At 38.3% G+C, this 26,595-nt stretch overlaps 1 protein-coding gene across 4 annotated transcripts; it reads right to left on the bottom strand.

Annotated features, from left to right (window-relative positions):
• Window positions 1–2,222: 2,222 nt before the first annotated feature.
• ERI1 (exoribonuclease 1) lies at window positions 2,223–24,872 on the bottom strand. Of its 4 annotated transcripts, none has more exons than XR_016391157.1 (8): window positions 24,566–24,870; window positions 19,831–20,009; window positions 16,411–16,621; window positions 12,709–12,792; window positions 11,283–11,392; window positions 8,940–9,054; window positions 4,810–5,111; window positions 2,223–2,313 (listed from the first exon to the last, which is right to left on the bottom strand). XR_016391157.1 is itself a non-coding variant. In XM_089903694.1 (8 exons), exons 1-7 carry the CDS (start codon window positions 24,671–24,673, stop codon window positions 6,638–6,640), a joined length of 843 nt encoding a protein of 280 aa, XP_089759820.1. In that variant the 5' UTR covers window positions 24,674–24,872; the 3' UTR covers window positions 5,000–5,111; window positions 6,630–6,637. The 4 variants fall into 4 exon arrangements, 3 of the variants coding, with proteins under 3 accessions (XP_022426833.1, XP_089759821.1, XP_089759820.1); XM_089903694.1 differs by lacking the exon at window positions 2,223–2,313 and adding an exon at window positions 6,630–6,673 and having other exon boundaries at window positions 5,000–5,111; window positions 24,566–24,872; XM_022571125.2 differs by having other exon boundaries at window positions 2,223–5,111; window positions 24,566–24,869.
• Window positions 24,873–26,595: the final 1,723 nt, after the last annotated feature.

Below are 26,595 nucleotides of genomic sequence, written 5' to 3'. Positions count from 1 at the left end.
GTTCAAGTGAAAGGAGGAGTCACACATCTCTTACTTTAAATCAAAAGCTAGAGATGATTAAGCTTAGTGAAAAAGTTATGTCACAGGCCGCGATAGGCCAAAAGCTAGGCCTCTTGCACCAAACAGTCAGCCAAGTTGTGAGCACAAAGGAAAAGTTCTTGAAGGAAATTAAAAGTGCTACTCCAGTGAACACACGAATTATAAGTTTTATTGTTGTTTAAGTTTTAGCGGTCCGATAGATGAAACTAGCCACAACATTCCCTTAGGCCAAAGCATAATCCAAAATAAGGCCCTAACTCTCTTCAATTCTATGAAGGCTGAGAGAGATGAGGAAGTTGCAAAGGAAAAGTGTGAAGCCAGCAGAGGTTGGGTCATGAGGTTTAAGGAAAGAAGCCATCTCCATTAACATCAAAGTGTACGGTGAAACAACAAGTGCAGATATGAAGCTGCAACAAGTTATCCAGAGGATCCAGCTAAGGTAATTAATGAAGGTAGCTATACTGAACAACAGATTTTCAATGTAGACAAAACCACCTTCTGTTAGAAGATGCCACCTAGGACTTTGACAGCTAGAGAGGAGAAGTCAATGCCTGGCTTCAAAGGGCAGGCTGACTCCCTTGTTAGGGGCTAATGCAGCTGGTCACTTAAAGCTGAAGCCAATGCTCACTTACCATCCCGAAAACCCTAGGGACCTCAAGAATGATGATAACCTACTCCGCCTGTGCTCTATAAATGGAACAACAAAGCCTAGAAGACAGCACATGTTTACAACATGGTTTCCTGAATATTTTAAGCCCACTGTTGAGACCTACTACTCAGAAAAAAAGATTTCTTTCAAAATATTACTGCTCATTGACAATGCACCTACCTGGTCACCCAAGACCTCTGATGGAGATGTACAATAAGATCCACATTGTTTTCATGCCTACTGACACAACATCCATTCTGCAGCTTATGAATCAAGGAATATTTTGTCTTTCAAGTCTTATTCTTTAAGAAGTACATTTCCTAAGGATACAGCCGCAATGGATACGGATTCCTCTGATGGCTCTGGGCAAAGTCAACTGAAAGCCTTCTGGAAATGATTCACCATTCTAGATGCCATTAAGAACATCTGTGATTCATGGGAATAGGTCAAAATATCAACATTCACAGGAGTTTGTAAGAAGTTGACTCCAACCCTCATGGATGACTTTGAGAGGTTCAAGACTTCAGTGGAGAAAGTAACTGCTGATATGGTGGAAATAGCAAGAGAACTAGAAGTGGAGCCTGAAGATGTGAATGAACTGCTGAAACCTCACGATAAAACCAATGGATGGGAAGTTGCTTCTTATGGATGAGCAAAGAAAGTGGTTTCTTGAGAAGGAATCTACTCCTGGTGAAGATGTTGTGAAGACTGTTGAAATGACAACAGAGGATTTAGAATATTACATAAGATTAGTTGATAAAGCAGTGTCAGGGTTTGAGAGGACTGACTCCAGTTTTGAAAGGTGGGTAAAATGCTGTCAAACAGCACTGCATGCTACAGAGAAATCATTTGTGAAAGAAAGATTCGATCGATGTGGCAAACTTTCATTGTTGTCTTAAGAGACTGTCTCGGCCGCCCCAGCCTTCAGCAGCCACCACCCTGATCAGTCAGCAGCATCAGCATCGAGGCAGGACCCTCCACCAGCAAAATGATTAAGACTTGCTGAAGGTTCAGATGATGGTTAGCATTTTTCAGCAATAACGTATCTTTTAATTAAGGTATATACATTTTTTAAGACATAATACTATTGCACACTTAATAGACTACAGTATACTGTAAATACACCAAAAAATTCATGTGACTCACATTATTGTGATAGTCGCTTTACTGCAGTGGTCTGGAACCGAACCTGCACTATCTCTGAGGTACACCTGTACATATTCTTTTCAAGCACACAAAGAACATTCTCAGGATAGATCACAGGTCATAAAAACAGTCTCAACAAATTTAAGATGGTTGAAATCATATCAAGTATCTTTTCTGACCACGACGGTATGAAACTAGAAATCAATAACAGGAGGAAAGCTAGGAAGTCCACAAATATGTGGAAATTATACAACACACTTCTGAGCAACTAATGGCTCAAAGGAGAAGTCAAAAGGGAACTCAAAAAATACCTTGAACAAAAATTGTACACAAACACATACACACACAGAGGAATGTTATTCAGCCATAAAAAAGAAGGAAATCCTACCATTTGTGACAATGTGGATGACCTGGAGGTTTAAGTGAAATAAGCCAGACGGAGAAAACAAACACTGTATGGTATCACTTATAGATGGAATCTAGAAAAAGAAAAAAAAAAAAGCACCAATTTCATAGAAACAGAGAATAGAACGACGGTTGCCAACAGCTGGGGACAGCAGAATGGGGCAACAAAGGTCAAAGGATACACGTTTTCAGTTATGCAAAGAATATTTTCTGAGGATGTAACATACAGCATTATGACTATGGTTAATAGTACCGTACTGTATACCTGAAAATTGCTGAGAGTAGACCTCAAGCATTCTCACCATCAAAAAAAAAAAAAAAGCTAACTAAATGAGGTGATGTGTCAATTGATCTTGGTACCATTCCACAATGTGCATCAAATCACTACATTTATACTTAAACATATACATTATATTTGTCAATTATTCCTCAGTAAAGTTTAAAAAATGTATCAGGACAGTAAAGCATCACCAAATAAAATATTTGGTTGAGCCAAAAGGATATTGAGAGCTTATAATGTTGAAGGTCTTAAAAAGAAATATAAAATGAGCTTGTTGGCACTTGGGTACTTGGCAAAAAGAAAAACAGGCAAAAAGATTAGCAGCTTGACTTAAAAACAAAATAAAGGAGGAGGGCAATGTAGTGGTTCCTTGCCATAGTCAGATTTCCCACTTGCAGTTTTTACCTCTTGTGAGCAACCCTGGAAGCTGGTGAGAGAGGATTCCAGCTTTGCTGCAGCATGAATTTGAATTCTATGGCGAGGTGGCTATGTGAAAAAGTCGCCTAGGGAGTGTGAGTGGACTGCCCAGCATCCACACCTCACTAGTGATTTCCTATTTTCTACTACTTGGCCCTGGCACAGTAGCTCTGTAAGGATTTGAAGGAAATGCTTTAAAATGTCCAGTAATACTTTATGGTATATTGTATGGTGCTATTTGGGATTCACAAAAATCTTAGCATATACCCGTTTTACCCCAAGAGTTTCCTGTTTAAACCTAAAACATCTAGATGTCCTTGTTTTACTATAATGTGTGTTTTGTCCACCATTGTGCCTTCTGTTATCCACTTATTTTTTTATTATGCTGATTCTATAACTACTGCTCAAAGGCAGAAATTCATTCTTTTAAGTTAAAAAGCTACAGCACTGGGCTTCCCTGGTGGCGCAGTGGTTGAAAGTCCGCCTGCCAATGCAGGGGACACGGGTTGGTGCCCTGGTCCGGGAGGATCCCACATGCCGCGGAGCAGCTGGGCCCGTGAGCCACGGCCGCTGAGCCTGCGCGTCCGGAGCCTCTGCTCCACAGCGGGAGAGGCCACAACGGTGAGAGGCCCGCGTACCGCAAAAAAAAAAAAAAAGCTACAGCAGTGTCTGGAGAATTCTCATACCAAGAAAAATGCCTACTTTTCTCCTATGCACCAGGGTTGGAAGACCTCTATAAAATTCATTTGATTATAATGTATAAATCGTTAAAATAAAGTAGCATCACAATTACTATTAGGAAGTAAACGAAAAGAAGCAAACAATGTTAATGAAATTGTTCTAGGAAAGCTATAGGGGGAAATCCAATTCTGAAAACATGTATTTTTAGCTTCTAGATAAGGAGAGTTTTACTTTCTCAACTCCATAAACACATTTTTGTTTTTAGAATTAGTTAAGAATTAACTAGTCAACATTTAGTGGTCACTGTGTAAAATCAGTTTTTAGTAAAGAAATGTAAGATATGGTAGAAAGCATTATTCGACTTTACTAACCTCACTCATAATGTTGAATACAAATGCAAAATTAAGTGGTGACCTTTAATTTTAAATCTAATTCAAAGCATGCTCTCTTAGACTTAAGAAACAAGGCAGATAGATATATGTCACAAGGGGGAGGGGAACCAAAAAACCGAATCCAAAAAATCCCAATGATTTATCTATGTATTATAAAGTTCAAGCTGTAGCCCTTATATTCCTTTAAATGGTATTTTCTTTTGAATTTCCATTAACCTCATTAGTAACTGAATTTTTAATCAGACCCTATAATCTATCATGAATCTTCCAATTATAAATTTAAAAAAAAAACAAAGGCAGATATGTGTACCAAGTACTTTATGAAATTCACCACTCACAACTGACCTTCACATATACATTTCAAAAATCAAAAGGACACTGACATTCTTAAAACCCAAAGGCTAGATAAGGCCCACCTTTCCAATCTTTTCTGCATTTTAAGAAATGATCTGATCTAATGATGTGTTAATGTAGAAACACATTATATATTTTAACATCAATAAGGTATGACATTCAAGGGGAGAGCCAATAAACCTCTGTAATTTAAAACCAAAAGGAACACATCTTGGACACCTTAAATTATAAAATTCAGTTCTAAGCAGGAACTGTTACTGTGTAACAAATACTGCTCATATCAAAAGTGCTGGTGACAAAGAATTCAACAAAGAATTCAATATGCCCTCCCCACAGAATCTGTTCACATACATATGCATATATCTATAACTGTAACAAGATTTTAAATGATTAAGGTGCTTAAATTTTGCACTGCAGGACTAATTCAATAAGTATTCATCTGCTACCTCTTTGTAGCAGCTCCAGTTAGAGTGAATGATCCACGGGCAAAAGCGCAAAAATGCTGTTATTTTCTGGAATGCGGCATTTGTGGCGCTGGAGTGCCCTCTATTGGTAGTGAAGAGGACACACTCATTAGCTGCCCTGCATGCATCTTCTCATTAACCCGGAGTTCACACCCATCCTGCAGCATTCTAACTGCTATTCGGGCAATGTTCTTAGAGTCATCAAGACCACTGTGAGGCCGCCCATCGTAATCCATTCCAAGTTTTTCAAGCATTATTGTCAGCTTGGTTTGGCTTCTAGGAACCTGAAAAATAAACAGCTCAGTAAATAATTCTTTAGTATTCTGTTAAGTCATAGTGAAGTGGAAAAATAAGAAGCTGAAAATGAACAGTAATAGCTAAATAAAGTTAGGCAAAGGGCAAATACTCTTGGGTCAAATTAAGCAAATAAATAAACCTTCAGAGCTTTAAAAAAATGATCTTAGAGTTTTAGATAAAAATACATATAAACAGATGGAATCCTTAAAACATCTAAAAAGTTTGCAGTTTTATAACTTAACAAATAATTTATGAAAGGAAATGCATTGTTCTAAACATCTAAATTTAACCCAAACTAATTTTTTGGCATGGTATTTTTCTGTAATGTATTATTTTACTTGACTGACAAAATTTATAACTTTTATATATCAAAGGACACTATCAAGAGAGTGAAAAGGCGGCCCACAGAATGGAAGAAAATATTTGCAAATCACATACATGGAAAGGGATTACCATCTAGAATATACAAAGAATTCCTAAAACTCAACAACAAAAAAAGCAAACAACCTGGTTTAAAGAACTTGAATAGACATTTCTCCAAAGAATATAATATACAAATGGGAAGAGGAGAAGAAAATTTTTCAAAAGGAAAATGTAAGTTTCCTCAACTTACACTGCTAATCAGCATTATAACTGGTATCTAGTACAAGGGGGACCACCCAGGACAGAGCAGCCTAAGAAACGCACCAGTATAAACAGAGCCACAGAAAAATGTAATTCTCTACTCAAAAAAGCACGGGCAATTCTGCCTTAACGTATCTAAAACTTTCTGATCACTCTAATGTACTATGAGCTGTAGATGTTTTTATGCAGACCTGAAAATTCTTTTATGGTTTTAGTAATTGTTAATAATTATCCTTAGAATAAGTAAATTATTCCTCTAAGTTAAAGGTTGGAGAAAGACCCCTTACATAAGAACGCATTACCACCTGGGAGTTGTAGCATGAAAAGAATCTAAAGCTGATCAGCCCCTACAAATTTATATGAAATTCAGAGGACAGAGGCACATTTGAAACTGTATCACAGGATACAACAAGTAAAATCCAGACTATGGGAAACTCTATAGGACAAATGGCTCAGGTTCTTGGGGGCGGGGGGGAAACAACTGCTAAAGGGAAAAAGGAGGCGGGAAAGGAATTTATAAATTTAAAAGCTTGGGGCTTCCCTGGTGGCGCAGTGGTTAAGAATCTGCCTGCCAGTGCAGGGAACATAAGCTCGAGCCCTGGTCCGGGAGGTTCCCACATGCAGCAGAGCAACTAAGCCCATGCGCCACAACCACCGAGCCTGGGCTCTAGAGCCCTCAAGCCACAACTACTGAAGCCCACGCACCACAACTACTGAAGCCCACGTGCCTAGAGCCCGTGCCCCGCAACAAGAGAGGCGACTGCAATGAGAAGCCTGCTCACCGCAACTAGAGAAAGCCCACACGTAGCAACGAAGACCCAACGCATCCAAAATAAATAAAATTTATTTTAAAAAATAATAAAAAAAAATTTTAAACTTACGAGACATGTCACCCAACTGCAAATGTGTGAAGTTTATTCTGATCCTCATTCAACACACAAAGGGTAAAAGAAAACAAAATATTTATGATATTTATGATGATTTGATAACATTAAGGAATTACTGTTAATTTTTTTAGGTGTGATAATGGTGGTGGTTATGTTTTTTAAAGAGTCATCTTTTGGGGGTTACATAATGAAATGTTTACAAAGCAAATGAAATAATGTTTAAGATCTTCTTCAAAATAATAAGGAAAGGGTAAAGTGGGTAGGGTTATAGATGAAACAAGGTTGGTCATGAGTTAATAACTGTTGAAACTGAGTCATGAGAGTTCATTGTATCTGTCTACTTTTGTATATGTTTGTAATTTTTCATAACCAACTTTTTTTTAAGAAACCACAAAATTAGTGAAAAATCCACAAAAAAGGAAAAAATATTTACCAAATATAATCAAAGGAAAGAAATCCAAATGACTAATAACATAGGAAAAGGAGCTCAGTTGCATCAGTAATTAGGCAAATGCAAATCAGAACCTCAATGAGATGTCATCACACATCCACCACACTTACAAACATTTTAAATGACTGGCAATACCAGATGCTGGCAAAGACGTGGAGCAATAGTAAATCACACACTCTTCTTGTGAGAGTGCCAACTGGTACAACCACTTTGGAAAACAATTTTTGCATTATCAAGTAATCTCAATGTGGTACATATTCTATAACCCAGCAATTCAACTCCTAGGCTTATACTCTGGAGAAATGAGCATGCAAGGCACCAGAAGATATGCACAGGAATGTTTATAGCACCACTGTTCATAAAAAGCCCCAAACCAAAAACCACCCAAAGTAGATAAACCAACACAATGGAATTCTACACAGCAGTAAAATAAATGAACTTCAGCTATATACACAAGAAGGATGAATCTCAAATATAATGTTGAGGAAAAAAGCAAAATAAACAATACAGCCAGTATGATGCTAATTATATCATTTTCAAAAACAGGCAAAACTAAACCATATGCTATAAGGATCAACATATAAATATTAAAGCTATAAGGAAGGGTGGGAGGGAGGCTCAAGAGGGAGGGGATATGGGGACATATGTATGCATATGGCTGACTTTGCTGTACAACAGAAACTAACACAGCATTGTGAAGCAATTATACTCCAATAAAGATGTATAAAAATAATAATTAAAAAATAAAGCTGTAAGAAAAACAAGAAAATTATCCCCATGAAAGTATGGATTACAGAAGCTCTAGGAGGAAGAAAGAGGGTTAAGTGGGTGGAATTTACAAGGGATTTCACTCTAAAAACAACCTGTCAAAAGCCACTTTTCTGTACACATAGTTCTCAATTTTAAAATGCTAAACAAAAAAACAAAAAAAAATGTTTTGAGAGAAAAGCACCTTTTCTCAGGAAAGGATGTGCTTCACCAAAATGTGGTTGTAAAGGGAAAAAGATGACCCAAGATCTAACATGTGATAGAGAAGCAAAGGAAATCTTCTAGGATGATTTTTGAAGAAGCCTGAAGAACAGCTCAGATTAGAACAGGATTAAAGGTTCCAGAAAGCTAGTCTCCAAGGTAAAAAAGGAAAAAAAAGAAAAAAAAAAAGAAAAATTGACACACCACCTGAGTGTTTTGAGTACTGAAAAGTGATTTACAGTTTGAATGGGGAGTAACAGCATAAGAAAACAACTAAAGAAGTCAATTATTAAATCTGGGGAAAAGTGAATGGTAGCTGTTTAATGGTGCTGAACCTTCACTTTGCATTGCAGGAACTCAATAGATACCTCAGACTGAAAATTCAAGAAATAGCATAAATATATAATCCGGAAACAGGAAAGTTAACATGAGAAGAAACAACTTTAAAAAGTTAAAAGTGTTTGGGAGAATAGGAACCAGTACTGGTGAGGGCCATGGTGGAAGACTGCCATTTGTTATGAGACTTGCAATATTATTTTTAAAAATTTACACTACACACACATATTAACTTTGATAAAATTAGAATGAAAAATCAGTGGGGAGCATTTGTTCCACAAACAATCCAGATATTGAATACCCCTACAGTTTCAAACCTCTGTTACTGGAGATCATACATATATAGTTACCCTATTTAAGTAACAGGCTGAGTGAGGAATACAGCTTATTTTTCTAAACTCACATGAACATAACTATTTGGAATCTGAAGAATAACAACTAATTATATAACCTTTTTCTGTGAAAAGTACCTAGTAAATCATAACTTTATGTACATGCAAAATATAATAAATTTATCAAGAGCAGTATAATCAATATAGAAATCTTACCTTGTAAAAGTTTCCATATGACTTTCGAATATTGATCCACTTTTTGGCAAAAGGTGGATATTTGAGCCTGCTTAGCTGGCACTGAATGTTCAGGAACTTACTCATATCCCATGAACTTAAATCAAAAGAGGAAAAAAATCTGGATTAAATAAATGCTATACCATTCTTAAAAATGAGGATTTTAAGTCATTCTATTTGTTTTTACTTACACATCACCTTTCTTATATTCACACATAACATCAAGCTTAGAAAATTAACTTCTCTTCCTCCAAAATAATAATTCAAAAACAAACTTTAAAAAGCAAAGTGGGGGGCTTCCCTGGTGGCGCAGTGGTTGAGAGTCCGCCTGCCGATGCAGGGGGACACGGGTTCGTGCCCCGGTCTGGGAAGATCCCACATACCGCGGAGCGGCTGGGCCTGTGAGCCATGGCCGCGGAGCCTGCGCGTCCAGAGCCTGTGCTCCACAACGGGAGAGGCCACAACAGTGAGAGGCCTGCGTACCGCAAAAAAAATTTAAAAAAAAAAATAAAAGCAAAGTGGAAGTTGGATATATTAAATTTTTTTTGACAAACTGTCTAATTCTTATTGGGCTCATCTTGACCATTTTTATGGTTCTGATTACCTAGGCACACCTCTTTCTTGTCGAGTTTTTTGTTTTGTTTTTTACAACTCTAAAATAACTGCTCAGCTTACTTTTAATGCCAAGTTTATCACATTAGGAAGTTCCCTGAGGGTATGCTTTGAAATAAAACAAAAAACACAAACAAATGAACAAAATACTTGAGAGAAACAAACGTAGCTGATATCAAGTAGTTAGAATGCAATTTGCTCTGCCACAGCATATGTTTCTACAACACGAATCAACCTATGTAGTTAAGTAGGAGAATCCTGGCTGTATCATGTAGAAGTTATGTTGCCTCATATGTGGTTTTTCCTTGGCAAAGGGAGTCAGAATTGCAGCAGTAGAAATTATAACCTTCAGCAGGAAAGAAAAAGCTCTCAACTCGGCCGCTGTGCCAGCAACAGGAGTACTTTTAAGAAAATTAAAAACAAGCACCTGCCCCCACAATCCTCTGGCTTCTGTGCCTTTGTAACATCCTCTGAGGTGCCTTCTACAGACCCCGGGAAGCTTGCCTGGGCTGTCCAAATTATTTCTGGGGGTATCAATTATTGTTTTTGTTAGTCCTCTGGTTACAAAATTGCACAGATTTTGAATGATCTGTCCCAGAATGTGAGGTTTTTTACAGAATTGCACACACCACGTTATGACAGAAACACCTGTGTACTTTAGCACGAACACTGCTCATTCATGTTGAAAATCAGGAACAGGTTTCTAAAGAGGCCCATCAACGTTTTCCCAAACTTCCATTTTTAAGCACAATTATGATAGGCCTAAATTCAATGCTCTTCTCCTATTGCACCTGAGGGCCTCTAAACCCTTCACTTAGGTGACACATCAGCTTTTGTCCACAATTTGAAACAGAAGTTCATTAGGACTTTCTTCTTCAACCTTAATAGCGTAGGGTATAGGAGGTGGCTCAGCACAATGCTGTTAATCCTGTTTTAATCTCTCTCATCTCCCCACTTGGCTTTTCATTTAACTAATGCTTCTGGAGCATAATTTTGAGCTCAGCACTATAGTAAGCAATATGAAAGACTACCAAGTAGCAAAAATCCTTGCTCTGAATCTCCTTGCAAACCTAAGTCTTACACACATGAAGTTTAGACATCAGAATATTTAGTCAGATGCCAACATGAATGGGACATACCAGAGGCTGTAAGGCTTCAAGAAAAAGGTCAACGTGAGTTGCAGTGTCCAAAATAAAATATGAGGTAGGCTCTGGGTAATAATAAAGAAGAGTCAAGGAAAAGAACCTTCCAGCAGAGAGGAAAGCTGTATGGGTACAGAGCGGAAGGATAAACCGTGTGGTTCATGGGCCAGCCTGACTGGAGTAAAAAAGAAAGCAGGAGGATTAGGCTACACGGGCAGGGTGGGATTAGACAACAGAGCCTTGAAAGCCAGACTGAAGAGTCTGGACTTTCTTGAGCAAGGAAGTGTCCTGATAAAAACAGCGTTTCAGTAAAGTCATTTAAGTTTTATACATTAATATTTAATCTTCTTCTAGCACTGGATCAGACTGTTATCTCTGCTTTCCCTCCTCTCTCTGACATCTAGGACTTAAAATTTAACCAGGAATAAGAATGTAAAAGAAAAACTACTGTCTGTTGTGGGGACTCCTTTAGTAAATAATATTTTTTGTGGTTATTCTAAAAGTTGGATGAGTTAGGACATCTTTAATCTTAAAAAGTAGATTAAAAAAGATAAATTTCCTTAATACTTACCCATCTGTTAATATGGAATATTTATACTTTGTTCCTAATTCCTTCAATTTCATCCAGTCAATGACTTTTTTCAGTACCTGAGGGAAGGTATCAGCTTTGTCTACCTGATCCTGAGGATATGAAAGTAAAATATATAAAAATCTGGGTAGTTACATGTAGTCCTACCCAGAAACAAACACTGGAGGGAAAGAAACAGTAGGAGAAAGTCTTAACTATGATCTTTTAAACTCTTCATGGTTTCCTAGGCTAAGATTCACCTAAAATTCCATTTTTAAGACAGTTAAAAATTGTTTATAGCCAAGTATTAGGGACTGCTTTCAACTGAAGTATATAATCCTCCCCAGATTAAGATTTAAGATAATCCTCAGGGGTTCTCTTTTTTCAGGCCTCAACCTAGTGGCTTACTGCTTCTCCAGAGGGGAGAAAAGGGAAATCTCTCCTCAGCTGAAAACCATGACCCTCTACACTGGTTTCCCTATCTCAAAGCTCACATCGTTCCAGAACATACTACACATCTGAATGATCCATCACATCACTCGCATACTTAAAATCCTCCAAACACTCCCCAAGGTCTTCCAGACAAAAAGACACACAAGACCCTTCATGATCTAGTTCGTCTCTATCACTTTAGCTTTATTTGCGACCATTTTCTCACTAGCCCATAATACACCTGAACCATCCCGAACCACTTACACTTTTGCCCTTCACAACTGAAATGCCTGCCCAGTCATTCTTTTCCACCTATTTACCTATCGTTGACTCGGCCCAAGTTCACCAACTTGAGTTTTGCCCAGGACAGCCCTCCCTTCCCTCTGTCAGAGGGAGGTCTTTCTACAGATGCCCATGACACCCTAATGAAACACTGTCAGTCTTCCTAACCATACCGTGACCAGTGTTTTTTTCTGTCTGTCCCCGACTTACAGATTGTTAAGTGAGCTGAGGAGACTGCCTTGACCATCTTTGTATCCACCGTAGCTTGGCCAATATTGAATATTATAGCAGGCCCTCAAATATTTGTTGAATGAATGAATAAAGGAACTAAATAAATCAACAAAGGGCCTACCACATTAGAATACAACCAAAAATCAGAGGCCTAAAAAAAATTAAGCTATATATAAAATCAGGTTGTAACAGATACATTTTAAAACTTCATCTCCAAGTTCAACATGGTAACTAACATTTCCTTCACTAATGCTCCATACAAATGAAATGATTACAACTCCTTAAAAGGAAAGGCTAAAAAAAATCTTACCAGGTGTAAAATGTGCTTTTCTATTTTTCAAATATTACAATACAAAAGATCTTTACCAAGCAAGGAAAGTATCACATTTAATTATTTACAACAATAATTTTTTTAAACTATGAAATAAATCCCTAATTTCAAAACTTCTTTCAAACTCTAGAAAAAGGAACACAGAATTATAACCTGAGTAATTCCAGTTAGATTGATGCAGAAGTCAGAAAGCTGTGTGTTAATCTCTGGTCTCACATACTGCTGAAACGTATCTTCCTACAAGGGAAGGACAGCAAGTTAAAGTATTTTCTATGACTTAAGATACATGATACATAACGTGACTAAGTCAGCCACATAAGGTTGTAATCTTATAGATGGCTCAAGGCACAGACCTGTCTAGAGCTTTAACAATTTAAGGATAATGCCCTATTCCCAAAGTACTCTAATTTTTTAATTAAAAAATTATGCTTCATAGTTTAAAAAAGTTTAAGATAGAACAAGTACCTAAAAGCAAGTCTTCAAGCCAAAGTTTAACCAGAGGAGCAAAATGTCAATGATTTTGTTTATAATATTTTGAAACTGTAAAGCCTATTAACGCAACCTCTAGTTCAAGATATTAAGAGCTTTTTAAATAATGTAGTATGTTGAAGAAATGCCAGTCTGCAGTTACAAATAAATTAGTTCAGATTCCTGCTCTCCCATTTACTCCTGACGAGTCCTTATTTTTATATTAAGATTCCACTAAACTGAATTCTGAATAATGAAAATTTAACTATATGATATGTAGTCATTTAAAGGGCAATAATACTACTAATTATTTTAGCAACGTTTAACCTCTTCAAGAAGCTTTCATGATTGCCTTCGTATTTTATACTCACAACAACTTTGTGAACTCAGTAAGGACGGCATGGTTATCATCGGGCTCAGGTCTCTAAGCATTTTTTCCTCTGGCCCAATGCTGCCTCCCTAAACCAGATCACACTAAGTCACTTGTTAAAAATTAAGGACAATTTCAAAGCCTAAAGATTTATCGGTAGCAATTATTAATACTAGGTAGCTATGGAGAAAAAGACAAAGAATATTACTTATAGTAGAAGGTTAAAAAATTAAGAAAAATCATGTTTATAAAATTCTTTTTACACACTAGCGTATTAAGCAGATGAATTATCAAGTTACTAACAATTATAAAAGAGTAAAAGAACAGCAAAGAACATTTGAACTTCAAAAGCTACAGATGTTCTTTACTTACCAGACATATTGCAAAAGGAAAAACTCTACTTAATTGAATTTCATAGATAAATGAAGTCTATCCTTTTAAATATCAGCATTTTGTTTCATAATTTTAAATGAAAATCTTAAAAAAAAATATGCTGCAACTTCCCTTACCATTATAAGCAGGTACTACTAAGTATGACGTTAATAAAATTGTATTTGCTATTTAATACTTTCAACAGAATGATGCCAGAGGACTATGCATTCATTGACCAAATATTTAATAATCACTTAAATAAATTACATGGTAAGTTAAAAGGTGATGAGGGTTCTTAAAAAGTAGAGTAGATAAGAGGGATCAGAAACATTGGGTCTGTGGGGTATTCAAGCTACACTATTGCACAGAGAACCAGTTAGACTTTATTTAGAAGGCAAGAGTTAAGGAATGCCAGGAAGGAAGGTAGGAAGGTAGGAAGGTAGGAAGGTAGGAAGGTAGGAAGGAAGGAAGGAAGGGAGGGAGGGAGGGAGGGAGGGAGGGAGGGAGGGAGGGAGGGAGGGAGGGAGGAAGGAAGGAAGGAAGGAAGGGAGGAAGGAAGGGAGGAAGGAAGGGAGGACAGGAGGGAGGAAGGGAATTAGCAGCAAGATCTCTGCAGGAAAGGAATATGAGCTAAAGCTCTGGGAGGTGAGGGGGTGGAGCATGCCTGGAATTTCTGAGAAACAGCAAGCAGGTCAATATGGTGCAATCAGAGGTAACAAGAAGCCAGATCACATAAGGAATATGACTTTTACTCTGAGTTAAATGGGGAGCCATAAAAGAGTCGTGAGCAGAGGAGTGAAATGCTCTGACTTATATTTTATAAGGATCACTCTGGTCACTAGGTTGAGAATTGGCTGCAGGGAATAAGGATAGAAACAGAGACTGGTTAAATGATGAACAAAAGCAGCAAATCCAGACAAGAAATCAGTGGGACTCAGACTACAGTCATAGTAGTGTGGTTAAGTGGCTGGGTTCTGGATATATTTTGAAGGCAGAGCAAACAAGTCACTGATGGCCTGGATGTGTGATGTGAGAGAAACAGGAGTTAAGGATGACTCCAAGGTTTCTGGACTGAGCAATTAGAAAGACAGAGTTGCTAGCCCTCAAGCTAGGGAGGCTGAAGATAAAACAGGTTGCGGGTAAATTTGGGACATGTTAAGATGTCTGTTTAGATGTCCAAGTAGAGATCGTAAGTAACAGTCTGGATTTGGGACAGAGGACGAGATTGGAGATATGTATTTGGAAGACATCAGCATGTAGTTTCTAAAAGCTATGGAACAAGATGATAGACGAGATCATTAAGGGAGAGGATCTATATAGAGAAGAGGGCCTGCGATTGAACCTACAGCATCCTATATTAGGAAGTTGGGAAGAGAAGGAGCAACCAGCGAAGAAAATTGTGAAGGGGAACCCAGTGAGGCTGGCAAAAATGCAGGAGAATGAGGGGTTCTGGCAGTCACCTGAAGGAGACAGTGGTCAATTCCACCAGGACTTAGGTAAAGGTCAAAGATGACACCGAGGAGTGATTTTAGTGGAGTGATGGGCTGGAATACATAAATTAAACCTACAAGTGGTATGGGTTTAACAGAGAATGGGGGGAAACAGACAGAAGCGTATGTAACTTTTACAAAAAACCTGCTGTAGAGGAACAAAGACACGGGGTAGCTGGCAGGGAGTGGGATCAAGTGAAGGCTTTTTATGGTGTGAAAAATAACAAGTTTGTATGTGATGGGAACGATATAGTAGAAAGCAATGAATCATTCATGTCTAAATGAGGGACGAGAAGGTCTAGAGCCATGTCCTTGAGTGAGAGAGAGGAAGTAAGATCTAGTGAGTTATGCAAGATGATTTGCCTTCATAGCTGTCATTTTTTTCTTTTAATTTACTGACCTTTAATCTGCTTTGGACAAGGAAATTATATAAATGGGCTGATTAAGACTATAACTAAAAGAGGCTTCAAACAACAGAAAGAATAAACTGTATGCATTTTAATGCACCAAGCCTTTTTATACTTACTCCCAGTGTGTTGGTGGCAACTGGGGATACCAAGGACGTGGTACTTCTGGGTATATGAGCTGTTATAATCCTTGTTCAGGATTTACAAGGCAAACAGTATTAATTTGGAGGGATCCTGCTGAGTTCCTAAACTAACAATGCACTGACGATGAGTATCTAAAGCAAATACGTTATATGGCTTAGAAGCCAAGGTTACAAGAGTTGTTTCCCCCATAAACTTTTCACCAGAAAGCTAACTAGTTTTAAGTTGAAAGGTAATTTCTATACCTTATCATTTTTATAGATCAGAGTATACATTAGTCTACCACAGTGGTTCTCAACCCTGACTGCATACCAACTGAGAAGCTTTTAAAAAAAAAGCTAATGCCAGGGGCCCCACGGAACAACTAAATCAGAATCTCTGGGACAAGGACCAGGCATCAGTTTTGGTTTTTGTTTGTTTATTTGTTTTAGGTACTGGAAAAGGAGAGGAGCAGACCCTGAAATTATTTTATTATAGCCCATCTATTAAGCATGCAGCAAGAGCAAACACCCCCTCTTTAGAATTCTAATTCTAGCCGAAACAGCAAATGGGACCTTAGTAGCCAACCCCAGAATAGCTGCTGCTAAAAATAAAACAATTCACTTACTATTTCTAAGGTATGAGTATTCAGTAAAACAACAGGAAATTCAATTATTTCATGTATGAACTCAGGTGGGTTACCCTCTTCACAAGTGGCTTCGAAGTCAATAACACAAATGTAGTCGTAGTAACTGTCAGCACAATTGCCCTCTTTCAACATCAGCTTCTGCTTCTTATAATAGTTTTTCAGTCTCTTCTTTAGTACATCCTTTACACCTCTAAGGAAAATAAGAATAAAATTAATGCTTAGGTGAATTTTACAGGCAAGAATCTGAACTCTTACCTGCTGGCACTGGGTTGAACACTGACAGCATTATCCCAGCATAATTTAGCAAATGTTAGCCAAAATAAATGTAAAGAAAGCAAAGCTAATTTAGCAAAGAACTAATTAGAACAGAACGTTTAATACAGCATCAATATTTTAATTCACACGCACCTTTTCGTTTTTCTAGTACGATATATAAAATATTGGTGTCTCAAACCATAACCTTTGTTGGCATACACTACCTACACAGCCCTGTTGCCTTATACAATAAGATGACATACATGATACAAAAACCGAAATTAATGCTGAATTATTCTGCTGACCAAACACAAATTTCAGAGAATGAAAATTCAGGAAAATTGAACATAGTATGCTCTCTCTTTCCTTTCTTTTGGCTTTTGTAAGTTAGACAACTAAAAAAATCCACATGAATTTGAAAGCATTATGAGCCTAGTAGTATATAAAGTTGAATGTCTCTTAGCTATTTAACTAGGAAAACTAATTTAGGAGACCCTAGAATAAACCATGTCCAGAAGAACACTGTCATAGTCAGTAGAATCTCAATTGCAATTAGATTTCTTCATTTACCGTGGGTAGAATTGGATTCAGGAGATTTCTGTTTTACAGGTATTTTTAAAATATACATTCCACAAAAGGGAGGTGGGGCAAAGTTGTTCTAAATTTATGACAATGGTGGGTAAAGGTGGTCACATTCGTTCGTCAAACAGTATATATTACTTCAAAAAATCAAAAGTTGCAACCATTACTTAGATTTCCTTCACTGTTACTTGGTTGAGTCCTGTAAGGGCTTGTAAATTCAAAATGGTAGTAAAAATAAGAGGATCTAAAAACTGTAACTAATGGGAAGTGACAAGGAAGGCATTTTGGCCCCATCACTAATTAGTGACCGTTAGAAAAAATGTTTCTAACTTTTTGTTTTCCTTTCTAAACTACCACTAAAAAGGAATCTTATCCATGAAAAATCCTGATAATTAACCAGCAAGTTGTTTTAAGACAAAATGTGTTAATGTTTATTTGCTTGAGATTTTCCAAACTACCAAAACCTAGGAAGGAAACCCTCAACCCCTTTCATATTAAGGTATTGTGCGTGACCTCTAGGAAGGAAACCCTCAACTCCTTTCATATTAAGGTATTGTGCGTGACCTCTGCGTCATGGGACAGCTTTGGATTGCTTTGTCTTAATTTCTTTTCTTTCTTTCTTTCTTTTTTGGAAGAAACTATAGTTTACTAAAGGTGAAACGTTATTTACTAAAAGGCTGTCTGCAAACCTAATGACAACATAAACACATAACCAACCAGTTACTCCAGAGAGAAAACTTTATCTTTAACATCTCCCTTGCCCCTCCACATCCAAACAATCACCATTTCTGCCAATTCCAACTCAGAGAAACATACAGAATCTGGTTCTCCTGAATTCTCTCCGGTGGGGCTCCCATTAGCTTCCTGGACTCTGGCACATGTCTCCCCTATCACAGCCCTCCTCTTCATTCTTCACCTTGCTCGAGAGCTAGGCACTAGCACCACCTTCCTGCTGAAATACTTCAGTGGCTCCCTTCTGCTTACAAGGTAAAGCGCAGACTTTAGCACAGAGTTCCTTCACCACTAGGCTACGACCTATCATTTCATCATCTTCCTCAGATGCTCCCCCTCCCCACAGTACGCTGCACACTGCAGACAAAACACAATACAGGGCACGTCCCGAAAATGGGGCATGCTTTCCTGTTCCATAGCTTTGGTTGTTCAAAGAAAAAGCAAGATCATGTAGCAGAAAATATACAAACAGAAATTAGGAGTTTTGATTTCTTTTCGCCCCAAATACCCTCCCCCTCCCTTTTCTGTTTTAAGTCAATTCAAATGTCACTTCTGAATCCCTGAGACAGACTCTTCCGCATTCTCATGCTGTACTTGGCCAGACCTTCAATACAGCTCTGGTCACTCTGTATTGTGATTATTGGTTTGTGTATTTTCCTAAAAGACTGAGATTTCCAAAATAGGGAGTAGATCTGTTTTACCTTTATAACATTATTACCTAGTAAAGTACTTACAATTCAGTAAGTGTTTGTTGACTAAATGTATAAACATACATTTGATCTCTCTAGCTCCCATATAAGTCAGGAGTGAGCAACTGATCTTCACACCTGGGAAGAACACACATTTTGCCCAGAAAATCTTAAGTAGGCTACACGTTGTATTCCCAGAATAGAAAGAGTCAGGGGGAAAGGAGGTAAAAATCTTCTTCACAAATTATGGAGTAGACAATCGAGAAGGGGGAAAAAATACATGTGTGCTCTTTTGAAAAGCAGCGAAGCTCTACTTTAAAGCAAAGAGGAGGAATACTGCTTATAAGAGAATAAGGATTCAGGGGGACCTCAAAACAATAAGTTTTCCTCTATTACCTGTAGTTATTTTTTTCTAGATGCCTGGCAATTCTCTTGTGTATCAAGAAGCTACATGTTTTTCTGGATCCCAAAGGTCATTCCTGCCCCATGCCCCAAGTCAAAATAAAGTGATTTGTTTCACAAAAAGTTATTAAAACTTAAGTATGTATACATCTCATTGAAGATACACACACATGCACACATACACACTCCTGAGTTGGCTAAGCTGCATTATTTTCTCATTCAATATACAGTTAAACATAACACTTACTATCATACTGCATATTTTTAGAAACTAAAACAGAAGAAAAAAATACTTCCTAGTAGGTAAAAGTTGATTTTTTTTGGTTTGGTTGGTTTCGAAGAAATCTTCTTTATAAAAATAATACAAATGAACAAGAAAAAGGAAAAATACTCAATCTCGTTAATAAGTTATAATTATCTATCAACCAAATGATCAACTAAAAAATTTTTTTAAACATACTCAGTATAAAATGATAGATACTCCTATACACTTCTGGTAGATGATCAAAACGTTCATCAACTTTAACTCAGCAATACTACTCTATTGTCTAAAAGACTGACAGAAATAATCAGAGTCACACAAAGATTCATGGATAAGAATGTAAATTATAGCTGTTATTTGAATTGTTAGTAATGGTTATCTCTTTATAATAGGATTACAGATATTTTTCAGTGTTTTCAAGATTTTCTAGATGAACATGTACTACTTTTATAATTTTAAAAAGTTATTTTTAATTACCTGGTTTCAAGCTTGAATTCTGAAAGTTTGGCTCTGAGCTCTTCCTTACTCATTCTATTAATGCAACCATTTGTAATAGCAATCTCTTTGTAAACTGGGTCACTGAAATCACTTGCACTGGAGGTAATGAACTTAGATCCTTTTGTTTCTTGGCCATCAAGTCTCCATCGCTGCTTTTTCTACCACACACACAAAAAATACATATATATATATAAAGTTTATAATTAGTACAAACATCTTAAATATTCAAACTCCTAAGGGCTCTTTGTGCTATATGTTCAATAAAAAGTGCTTAGGAAGAACGAGGATGTGTTTCCAATACAATTTACCCTGCTCTCCTCAGTCACGAGGTTCCTTACAGGAAATGAAGCTAAGTAAAAAGAGCACTGGTTTTGGGAGTCAGAGCAACCTCAGTACAGAGCCAGCTGATTGTTTAATAGTAGCATAACCTTGGGTAATTACTTATTACTCTGATCTTCAGTTTCCTTATCTATAAAATAAGGTATATTAATAACTGTCTCAAATGGTATTTGGTATTGGTAATGATAAATAGTATTTGGGAGAGATTATTATAAGGATTAAATGAGATCAAGTATATCAGGTTCATGACACCATACCCAGCATGGCTATTAATAAATGGTAACTTTACTAATTACCATCACAGACTGCAGGTCAGACCTTTTCACAAGCAGTATTCTAAAATTTACAAATGAACCAATTTTTAAGTAAACTTTTACAACATTACGCATATATACATCAGTGCCTTCCTGAGAATTTTTTAACCTGACTTCGTTTCACAAAGTTAACAGAAATTGGCCAGTATAAAAATTAAAGGGACCAGAAACCTGATTCAAAGCTTGCTAGTACCCAAGGCAAAGAAGGAAATAAATTCAGTTCCAAAACACGCAATTTCCAAAAGTTACACATATATCAGTTATTCAGGAGAACTATAGTTACTATATTATAAACCTTTCCTCCTTTCTTAAATGAAAATCCATGTTAAGAAGACATAATTTGATTCTAATCACACCACAGGTAGTCCCAAATTACTAATATGTTAAGTTCCAAAGATTCATTTACAAGTTATTTTCCACATGCAACGTTACAAATATTAGGTATGTTACAGAATTTTCAAAAATACTTTGGAATTTACTAGCAATCCATACTAAAGCTTGTTAACTTAGTTATAACTTACCACATTGTCCCCATGTGAACTTTAATGACAGATTAAGGAGGGATAACCGTGGATAGGACACAGTCCCTGAGTTGGAACTGATCCTGATGGTTCAGGGACTATTTCTCACTCTTAGCTCTCAATTTAATGCAACACACATTTAGCAGATACTGTGCTAGAATACTTAAGAATTACTCTCTCCCATCTCCTCTGAGGAAAGAGGACAGGAATTCCAATGTATGAACTGTCCATAAATTGAAGAATAATTTTTTAAATAATTTTATTAATTTATTTTTTTTTGGCTGCACTGGGTCTTCATTGCTGCACGTGGGCTTTCTCTAGTTGCGGCAAGCGGGGGCTACTCTTCGTTGCGGTGCGCGGGCTTCTCACTGCAGTGGCGGCCCCTGCTGCAGAGCACGGGCTCTAGGCACACAAGCTTCAGTAGTTGCAGCACACAGGCTCAGTAGTTGTGGCTCGTGGGCTCTAGAGCGCAGACTCAGTAGTTGTGGTACACGGGCTTGGCTGCTCCGTGGCATGTGGGATCTTCCCGGACCAGGGCTTGAACCCGTGTCCCTTGCATTGGCAGGTGGATTCTTAAACACTGCGCCACCAGGCAAGTCCCTTGAAGAATAATTATATTGAAGTTCCTTGTTGACCAATGTTTTAAAAACTTTATTACACAGATATTTGACTAAGATAAGAAAATAATTAGCTTTCAATACTATATTAAATTTACAATGCCTGGCTACTTTATCATTAGCATTTAATCAGGATTCCTGATTTATCCTTTGTCTTTACACTTACAATGAATTTTAAACTTCGTCTTCAATTGGGTTAAAATTGGTCAACAACGAGTAACAGTTTGTCTACCAAAACAAATGTCTCACTTAATTTAAGCAAATTTTCTCCTTGGTTAAATCCTCCCTCTGACTCACTTGCTTAATTCTTGTCTAAAACTGTAGCTACAAATATTACCCACAAGTAACACTTAGGCCTCTTCTAGATATGCTACAAATCACGATTTCTATAAAGAAAGTTCTGCTTCCTCTCCTGGGTCCAACCCTAGCCCTCTTCCTTCAGTGAAGTTTAGGACATGGTGAAGGTCCAGTCCTCACAAACTGTGGTCTACACTAATGGTTTCCAAAGAAAATCCACTAAGACAACACACTAAGGAGCAGAAGGAAAATATTTAAAACCCTGTATGTATTATTAATCTACAAAAACACAAAATTAGTTTACTAAGTAATACATGGATTGATAATGGTGCCCTCCCCAATGTCTGTGTCCATCTGTCACATGTCACAAAGTACTGGCCATACAATGAGGAAAGTAGGGACAGACTCTACCGTACAAGGGAGAATATTCACCTTCATGATACTGTGACATTTTGCAATTTTCACACGTCCCAGTAAATGGTTGCACAGTTTATATTATCCCAAATGAGAGAATCTTTACAATATGGAATTGACCATGAAAATCTTTTATACCAAATGGAGGCTGACTATCTTCTGGTAAAGTACTTAAAAGTGCTATTGAACTTACAAATGAGTTACATATTTCCTTTTACAAAATGGTATTCCAAAATTGCTGTCATTTTCTGCGATGAGAAAGGGATTAATAGCTTGATCCTTAAAAGTTTTTTGTTTTTTTTTGCAGTACGCGAGCCTCTCACTGTTGTGGCCTCTCCCGTTGCGGAGCACAGGCTCCAGATGTGCAGGCTCAGCAGCCATGGCTCATGGGACCAGCCGCTCCGCGGCATGTGGGATCCTCCCGGACCGGGGCATGAACCCGTGTCCCCTGCATCGGCAGGCAGACTCTCAACCACTGCGCCACCAGTGAAGACCCTGTTTTTTTTTTTTAAATAAACCCTATTTGTTTCAAGATGAAAAAAATATGTTTTAACAATAACTTAGCAAGTAACTGCTTATCAAGAGAAACCTCTTCTGTGGCAAGAACATTTGGAAAATAGATGTTTTGGAAGTGTTTCCATTATTTTATTGCCAAAAAAAAAAAGAAAACCTGCTCATTACCTATTTAAAAAAAAAAGCCTTTGCATCTACACATAAAAAACAAACAAACAAACTTAGAAGCAGAATTAAACTTGGTTACAATCCTTCCAAAAGAAGAGTTCTGATGAAATTTGAACCTACTTGGTTAAAAATATAAAATTGCAACACCTATTAGTTTACAAAAACAATTTTGCTGACATCAAAGATAATGAAAATTTACTTAGCTGAAATCCAACAAAATATTTTGCTTTCTGGAGCCTGAAAAAAAAGACTGTATCATTGTTTATTAAAAGCATCCAACAACAGGTTTTTAACAAATATGATAGTCACTAACATCAACTAGGAACATAAACTCAGGCCTTAAGTCACTATATCTCAAAGTTTTAAGACTTCCAAATCTAATGAAGTGTATTCAATCACACTTCTCTCATTAAAAATAAAGTTTTTAAAATTATTTTTAAACCGACTCACTTGATGATGTTATTGACAGTATCTCAAACTGAAGAGGGATGGTGGGGTAGAAGAGCGGTTCTTTAGACAGAAGGGACATGGAGGCCTCTTTGAAAGTAATATCATAAGGCGAAGCAGATAACTATGCAAAAGACCCAGGGGAAGAGCATGCACAGCAAAGGAAGCACACAAAGACCCTTAACAAGAAAGATCATCTGCCATAAAACCGAGTATGCTGGGCACTGAGAGCAAAAGGGAAGAGTTGTACAAGGTGCAGTTAACAATGGAGAAAGGAGCCAGGTCCTGTGGGCAGCAAACTGAAGACTCAGGAGGGGAGAAACCGGTCAGATTCATGTTACTAAAAGCTCATTCTACCTGCTATGTGGGGAATGGGCTGTAGACGGAAAGAGCAAGAGCTAGGAAGCCTCCTGCAAGTACCCACACTATGAGGTGCTCCGCATTTGTATGTTATTAACAGAAAATGACCAATTCGAGTATTAGATCGTTCACACTCTGCAGCGCCAGTCAACAATAATTGTATGTGTCAAAGAAGATGAATAAAGAAGTTTTAAGACGGTTTTTACAACTCTGCCACTGTAACTAGGATCCATCGGTGAGCTATCAAACTCATTAAGGGTATCAGTCATACATTACGTTTATATGAGATAATTGTAAATAGGCGAAAACCAGAGACGAAGCTCCAGCTAACAGGCACAATCTCCTTTTGCCAAGCCTGGGAGCTGGGCTTAAAGGTCTTAAGAAGTGATATAGCTAGAGCTGTGGTGCTATTTCTAAATACATCAACTACCCGCTACAGATTAGGGCTACAGAGAATGACAACAGTAACCGTGCGCCCAGAATGCTTAGAGCAGAGTTCCCACGCAGAGCTAATAAAACCGCGGTTCGCATACTTCTCGTCTGGGCTGTTTACTCATTTCCAGACAGTAACTGGGACCAGAAGGGGCTTACTGACAACCACCCCCGAGTAAAGGCTTCCGGAGTTGGGGCCAGGGAAGGCGGCCAGGGCTGGGGCCCCAGGGCGCACGGGCTGAGGTTCCTGAGGGAAACCCTCGAAGACAAGGGCGCGCGGGCGGATTCTCACCTCGGAATTCGGGCGCTGCGCCTCCTCCCCGCACGCCGACCCCCGCGAGCCGCGCCGCGCGGGAGCCACGGCCTCGCCGCCGGGCTGGTAGCTCTGCTCATCCTCCATGCCGCGTGTCACGTAAGAAGAGAGCTGCTGGAGCCCACCACTCGCTCTCTCACTCGGCCAAGCCCGAAAGCCTCACCTTTCTCCGCTGAAAAATTACCGGGCTACCGTTCCCGCGGCGGCGACCACACAAACTCGAATGGACACCTCCCACTTCCGGGAGCGTGAGGCGTCCATACGCCGCGCAGGCGCGGTGAGCCGGCGCGCGGAACGCCAGCGCCTCCGCCGAGGAAGGCGGTGGGGGGCGGTGGGTAGAAGGAGAGATGGGAGGAGCGAAGCGGGGGGGAGGCGCGCGCGGGAGAAACCGAACGCTGCGTGCGCTGGGTTGAAGCGACGCCAGAGTTCGGGCTGTAGTCCCTAGAGGTTCCGCCAGAAGAAATGACCCATCACCATCTCCTGAGAAGTAAGCGAGGAGTATCCGAGAGAGAGGTGAATTTTAACCATAGAGAATAGCATTTATAAAACAATCTACGGTTTTCCATAAGGCGTTTGAGACGCCCACTGCTGGACAAGAAAAAGCAATAGGTCTGGAGTTACTACGAAACTGAACAAAGTAGGTGAAACAACTGTTTTCAGACATTGGACGACAGGTAGTTCCGGACCTTTGTAGCTGAGAGAAGAGAAACAAATGAGATGGGGATTTTTTTTTAGGGAATTTGACGAGGCCAAGTTGGTTGGAATTTATGAGGCGGAGTTTATGGAGAAAAAGCTTCAGAAATCTGCATAGGCGCACCCTTGCATCTTTAGCTGAATAAAAATCAGTGAATACGTTCTGTGAAACTCCACAAGACCAGGAAAGAACAATTATTGGGGAGCAGTAAGCCAAACAATTTTCAGAGCTCACACTGGGCTAAGGAATCATTTGAGTTCCCTGGAGCCAGAGTGGAGAGACTGTTGAATACGGTTGCCGAACGGAGTATGCTATAGAGACCCCCGAAGTGTCATGTCTTAGTAGTGAGGTAAACTAGCCCTAGACTCTGGGCTAGTTTAGACCCTTCAGAAGCTTAAAGACAAGCCCTGATAGAGTCAAACTGCTCAGTAAGTAACCGAACTGCCTGCCAAAGCAAAGCCTGATACTCTCTAAAAGACTAGCACAAAATCCGGGATTCAACAACATTATACTCAATATATCAGGCGTCCAGTCAAAACTGAATAGGCATGCCAAGTACGTAGGAAAATATATAGTCAATAGAACCATATCCAGAAATGACAAAAATGATGGCATTAACAGAGAAGGACTTATGTGCGTAATATGCTCAAGGATTTAACACAAAATATGACAGGAGAGAAACTGAAGAGTTTTTTTAAAAAGAAGCAAATAGAATTTCTAGAGATGAAAAATATAATATCTGAAAATTTTAAATCTCTACATGGGATGGATAGCACTTTAGTTGCTGCAGGAAAATAAAAAGTAAGCTGAAGACATAGTGATAGAAACAATCCAAAATGACACACAGAAAATAGACTTAAAAAAAAAAGCAAAAAAACCCAGAGCTTCAATAACCTATGGGACAATATAAAGAGGTCTAATGTATATATAATTACAGACCCAGAAAGAGGATGGGGGTGAAGAAAAAATATTTGAAGAAATAGTGGACAAAAATGTTCCAAGTGTAATATCTGATATTTGATCCAAGAAGGTCAAAGAAGCACCCAAACAGGGTAAATATAAAGAAAACTACACCAGGTCACATCATAATCACACTGCTGAAAAACAGTGCTAAAGAGAAGATCTTAAAAGCAGCTAGTGAAAAAAGGCACATTATATATAGAGAAATAATAATAAGAGATTTCATAGACTTCTCATTAGAAACTGTGCAAGCCAAAAGAAAATTAAATGCAAAAGTGAAAAACACAACTGTCAACTTGGAATTCTATACTCAGCAGGATGAAACAGAGACCTTTTCAGACAAACAAGTCCAGGA

This window comes from Delphinapterus leucas, chromosome 21 (assembly GCF_059928025.1).
Source record: "Delphinapterus leucas isolate spDelLeu-1000000601 "Yukka" chromosome 21, BTC_Dleu_Yukka2, whole genome shotgun sequence".
NCBI lineage: Eukaryota > Metazoa > Chordata > Mammalia > Artiodactyla > Monodontidae > Delphinapterus > Delphinapterus leucas.
This window is presented reverse-complemented; position numbering and strand designations above follow the sequence as displayed.